Consider the following 6,111-nt stretch of genomic DNA (forward strand, 5'->3'; position numbering starts at 1 on the left):
CACCGAAACCGATATTATCGGCGGTATCTCGGCCGAGATTAACTACATTGTGTATAATATTAAAAAATACCTAAAAATACTATTTTCATTGCTTGTCTTAAAAATTGTGCAAACTTAAACTAGGTCACTGGAACGGAATTAGTATATGAAATCATACTAAAATGAGTGCAATAGTTTTTGCTCTATGGACCCCAGTAAGTTACAGTGTTGTTAATTTAGAAATGATTAATCATTATTTACTTTATAATTTATCAAAACAGACAACTGTTGCCCATTCTCAAGCTCTTCCTGCTGAAATTTCCGAGCAGGAATAAACCCTTGAAGCCACGGTTTGCTGACTGGGAACACCATAAAACCTGGTGGTTATATATTTTTTTTCTTTTTTAAAGCATTACGTCTCTTGCATTGAGCTGATTGGATGGATATTCAAATTGTTTCTCTTAATCAGAGGAGTAGTTGCTTGATTCGGAATCCCCATTTCTCTGGGTCCTTCTCAAAATATTCATCAATCCACTCTCTTCTCCGTTTCTCTGCAAGTAAGTAGTAATCTCTTTTTTCCATTTAAACCCATTATTATAAAGTTTCGATTTTTGGCAATACTCATTCAAGAAATATGATTGGAAATGTAGGGTTAGTTTGATTTTGTCAATCAGTATTTAGCTTAATTAATCCAAATTTCAGTGTTCATGATACAGTAAAGAAGAATATAGATACTGACTTTCCAAATTTGAACAGTGTATTCAAGGTGTTTGTGAATTTGTTTCACTGGGAAAAGTTGTTTATTACATCCTCATTTTGTTTTATTGATGTTGGGAAATGGTTAATACTTATTAAGGGGTAACTGAGTTGTTCTTGTTGTGGCAGACCCGAAGAATAATACTATAGAAATCTTACTAAGTTGTCAGACTTGTCAAAAACCGAGGTTGATAGCCTTAAAGCTCGCCCTCGCATTGATTTTTTCTCCATTTTTATTACGGTAAAGTTATTCTATGTTCCTTTCGTTTTCCCATAGGTTTAATAGGAGATTTACTTTATGTGATATGATCTTACTAACCACCTGCATGATTTGTGGTGATTGTGCTGGATTAGGTCCAACCTATTGTAGATGATGTGCGTAACAGAGGCGATGCTGCAGTTACAGAGTGGGTGCTTTTTTAATTCTTTGTTATATTGTGTGCTTCTCTCTGATTTGTGAAGGCTTTTCTTTTCTATGTTGGAGCTCAACGTATGGACTATCGCAATTTGATCAGGCTGTTGTTCATTTTGTAGGTATACCACAAGGTTCGACAAAGTTTCCCTTGATAAAATCATTGAGCGAGTTGCTGATCTTCCTGATCCTCAGGTAGCTGATTACCAATTTTATTTTCATTTCTGAGTAGCTATACAAGACTAAGGTTAAGCAAATTCTTTTGATGTGGACACAGCTTGATCCAGCTGTTAAAGAGGCATTTGATGTTGCTTACGATAACATCTATGCATTTCATTATGCTCAAAAGGCTCCCCCAGAGAAAGTTGAGAACATGAAAGTAAGTAGAATATCACTTCGTCGTTCCTCTTGTTTTTCTGTTTCACATTTTTTTAGTGTGATCGACAATCAAATAATTGTGTTTCAAGCTAAACGACGACTCTGAAATGGAAGAATGCCAATGGGTTTCGGTGTGAAGTTCACGAGCCCTCGTCCTATTTTTATCACTTTAGCAAACTTGGGATAGAACACTCCAATTTAAAGAGCTCTGAAGACCCTCGTTCGTGTATACGCGGGGATGGTCCAAGACCTAATTATTATTTTTTTCTAAGGATGTTCTCATCGCGTAACCTTAGTCCATTTCTAAAAAGTGAAAATTGTAGTCCTGTCATGAATTAGTAGGAAAATTGATAATGAAATGAACTTGTCTTCCACTATTTTCTTGAATGAAGCTCATATCAGTTTGACCTTTATTTGGTCAGGGTGTTAGATGCAAGCGAGTATCAAGGTGCATTACTTCTGTGGGTCTTTACGTTCCCGGGGGAACTGCGGTTTTACCCTCAACAGCTCTCATGCTTGCAGTGGTAATTTATCTATTTTCTGTTTAAAAGGGAAATTCTTTATTTGTTACCCTATATGCTTTTTGGTGATTTTCAATTTTCGGTAACCAGGTCTGCTGACATATTGTTTTTTCTGCACCAGCCTGCACAGATTGCAGGATGCAAAATTGTAGTTCTGGCTACTCCTCCAGGAAAAGATGGCAGCATTTGCATGGTTATTACTTACTTATCTACTCTTGTAAATCGTACCACTAATTGCACCATAAGCTAAGCAAATAACAGTTTCAATTTCATTCTCTCTTTAGGAGGTGCTTTATTGTGCCAAAAAAGCAGGTGTTACTCATATTCTTAAAGCCAGGGGAGCTCAGGTAGTATTTTGATCAACAACCTTCGGTTTTCAGTTTATTCCTAACCATAACCATTATTAAGCAATACATTTGGAATAGATCCTGTAATTTTGCATATACATACAGTTTTGGATGGAAACACTAATATCAATCTTTTCCATATACGTTGGCTATTTCAGCCATGGCGTGGGGGACTTCATCTTGTCCGAAGGTCTACTGTTCTCCAACATTTTCATTAATTTTGAAGGAATTTAGATTGGGGAAAAGTTTGACACGGTGTTCCTTTGTCTGAGCTGACCTGTATGTCACTTTATCTGATTTGTAGGTGGAGAAAATTTTTGGACCTGGAAATCAATATGTCACTGCTGCAAAAATGATTCTTCAGGTGCTTTTTGTGATATCTTCATTTTAAGCACTCATTACTTCCATTACCATTTCTAGTTTCTTTACCTATGTCAGTTTTTTATTTTTGCACTTAGCTTTGCTTCTTGTATTCCCTTTTTTGTTTCTTGGTCAAAGATAGTGACTTCCCAACCTTAGTGTGTCTTATTTCATAATTGAAGTTGGGTTTGCTTCAAAAGAATTCTTTTATGATGGGTTTTATTTAGTCAGTTGAAAGTTTGATTTTTTAGAGTAATTAAGGATTAGGAATTTGATTTTTGGGGGAAACAGATATATCTGATTCTGGATTTGCTAGACAGGTTTGCAAATTTCGTATGATTAGTTTCTAATTGAGCTAAGAACTCTCTGCAATTGAAGAAGTGAAAGATCAAGTGTAGTTACTGCAGCTTAGTTCATGGATAAGCTGTGCTAAATTGTATGGTGTTAAAATGTTGTGTGTTTGAGAGGCTATTATGTTCATGGAGGAGCTGCAGAATGGTTGTGCAATTAAGAACATTAGATATTGCTGCAGAAGTCTCGAGTATGCGCAGTGCGGCAGTGGATACTTTTTTCTTCACATTTTCAATGTTCTGTACCTAGCTTATTTTTCAGGCCCAGTTACCATAAACAGAACCAAAGCAAAAAAGAGCCTTTAGGATGTCTTAACCAGAACAGAACCGTTAAAAACGTGTCCCGCGTATCAAGTTTTAACCTAACGGCTGGTTTTTGGTGCAGGGGTTTTACTGCACATCACTCAATGGGGAGAAGAGAAAAGAGAAGCTCTGAAAATTTTGTGGTAAAAGAAGAAACGAAGTCTGTTGTGATTATTTTATGTTGTTTTTAATGAGAATGTTTTTTAAAGTTCAGTTCATCAACGATATAAAACCCTCCCTTCGGAAATAAGATTTTTACATAATCCGAAAGATTTTTGTCAGAGGAACTGATTTGAGGAGAACACGAACCGTAATTAAGCGGCGGCGATAGAAAATGATGAGTTGTGTTCACGGGAACTTTAATTTTGTTTGTTGATGCCTCTCAGGCATGTGCGTTTAGTAAGGGTGTTTCAGTCTGGATGATAAAAATATGTAGAATCGGACCTAGTCAGCGAGATGAATTAGGTTTTTGCTCTTCACATGTTGCTCTCCCTCCGACAAAATCATCTAAAACATCTCAAAAACACAAAAACAAATGGCCTAAAGTCAGAATCAGATACTGAGTCAGATCATGCCATTATGAAGCGAGAGAGTGAAGACAGTTTCTTTTAGAGATCTCCCTAATGATTTGATCTTGCCATAAACCCTCCTCCTCTGCTTCAAATACAAAGTTGAGCTGTTTTTTCATGGAACACTAAAGATTTCATCTGCTCAATTTCTACCTATTAAGATGAAACTAAATCCTGTGAGTCTACAATGGTCTTTTTTTTCTCTTTTTCTTTCGTAGCCCCTTTTCTTCATTGGAGGAGCACCCATTTCTCCGATTTAAAGGTTAGTCAAATCTTTCTTTTAAGGTGATTTTGTTTTTTGTTTTTTCCAATTTGGCACAAAAAGATTCGATTTGGTGTAACCAATTTTTTTTGGTTAAATGATGAAAGGACAACACTTTCCTCCTTTTTATTCCAATTACTATAACTCCTTATATATTCTATTTTTTCAGGGATATAATTGAAAAGCAAACTAGAATATAACATATTTAAAAATCTGTGTCTTGAAATTTTACAAATTTTATCTCGTTGAAAATATTTTAAAGAAGTCTACGTGATGAGTACAAACAAAAATATCAAATTTAGAGTTTTGATGAAAAACTCGGAGGTGTTTATCCTTTTAAGCTTATGTACCCAGGTGCAACCTGGACAAAATATAGTTTCTATATTAATATGCATTATGCACCCAGGTGCAACCTAACCAAAACGTTTTTCTTACAAGAAACAAAAAAAATATGTACTATGCACTTGGGTGCAACCAAGTCAAAACTTATTTCTTATAAGAAATATGCATTATGCACTTGGGTGCATCTTATGTATTTCGTGGAAAAATCTAGGTTTATCCTAGCAATCACTTACAAAATATTATACACAACCAAAATCACCCGTTCATGGTCACGAACATAAATCCAAATCCATAATTATTACCATCACATTCACCATTAAATCATCAACCAAAAACAAGTGTTCAGAAAAATAAATAAGAGGAACAATAAAGATTTCAAAAAAAAAAATACATTATGCACTAGGGTGCATTTAGGCCGAAACTATTTTTTTTCAGAAATATCATGGATTATACACCCAGGTACAACCCGGCCAAAAACCATTTGTTTCATGGCCTCTAGCTCTCCTCATACTCTCTCGGCAAACATCCAATCGACCCTATCTTTCATTCTTAATTTTCCAGCCACAACAAGTCAGCAACTCTTGAATTAAAGAACTCGCTTAAGTCTTTCAATAACCTCATAATCGATGGAAACAATCCTCCAATAACAACTTATTGGAGGATTACCCAAGAAAGGATAGTTGGACCATGAATTTTGAATTCCTGACTATTTGAATCACATTTTGTTTGTCTTTTTACCCGGGAATTCAAATTCAAGGTCTAATTAACCAAAAAACTGTATCTAATGTGGGATTAATTATTTTACTGTATACTGTACCGTAAATATGGTAACTACTTTATTTTATCATAACGTATTCGGGTTAGATCTTGGTGCAAGCAATGTACACGGGCCTCTTTTTATTCTACAGGCCCAGTTATTAAAAACTAGGATAATAATACAGAGCCCATAACAAATTCCCCTCGGGTATCTGGCAAGATGTGGCGTCACTCACTGAACTTCCATTGCGTACGGTTTGCCTCTTAAACATCCATGATACAGCATAACATGCTAAAGTTTGGGCAAGGCTCGCGCACATTATAGTCACACTGTTTTTTTTTTAGGGTTTAGGGTGCTCGACAGAGAGAAAAGAATGGCGGCAGCAATCATGAAGAAGTTTTCTCCTAAAATTCGATTAATGGAAGGACGACGACCAAGGGTTCATCCTTGTTGCATCAACCTCATTAATGTAAACGATAGAAGCGGATATCTTAATAACGATGAAGCGATCAACGCTTGTGATTTAGAAAAGTTACTGAAAGATGGAAGCAAAGCTACGAAAAGTAAGATGGACGAGTGGCGTGAAGGGAGGCAAGACGAGTTAGACAGGAGGTGGAATAATTGGGTGCTTTCGAGCCATGAGTTGTGGAAGAAAAAAAACGAAGTGGAACAGCGGATGTACCTAGATATGCGATGGGCGTACTTGAAAGATTTACTGCATCGTCAAGGAATTGATACCAGTAATCATAGACTGTTACTGTCTATGGAAATTATA

The 6,111-nt window shown here is 36.0% G+C and overlaps 1 protein-coding gene across 1 annotated transcript; it reads left to right on the forward strand.

Annotated features, from left to right (window-relative positions):
• Positions 1-418: 418 nt before the first annotated feature.
• LOC113358546 (histidinol dehydrogenase, chloroplastic-like) lies at positions 419-3,755 on the forward strand. The gene is made up of 12 exons (XM_026602142.1): positions 419-536; positions 696-837; positions 886-976; positions 1,090-1,142; positions 1,270-1,342; positions 1,425-1,526; positions 1,948-2,049; positions 2,168-2,239; positions 2,331-2,393; positions 2,552-2,583; positions 2,698-2,757; positions 3,489-3,755. Exons 1-11 carry the CDS (start codon positions 419-421, stop codon positions 2,747-2,749), a joined length of 900 nt encoding a protein of 299 aa, XP_026457927.1. The 3' UTR covers positions 2,750-2,757; positions 3,489-3,755.
• Positions 3,756-6,111: the final 2,356 nt, after the last annotated feature.

The sequence above is a fragment of the Papaver somniferum genome, chromosome 1 (genome assembly GCF_003573695.1).
Source record: "Papaver somniferum cultivar HN1 chromosome 1, ASM357369v1, whole genome shotgun sequence".
NCBI lineage: Eukaryota > Viridiplantae > Streptophyta > Magnoliopsida > Ranunculales > Papaveraceae > Papaver > Papaver somniferum.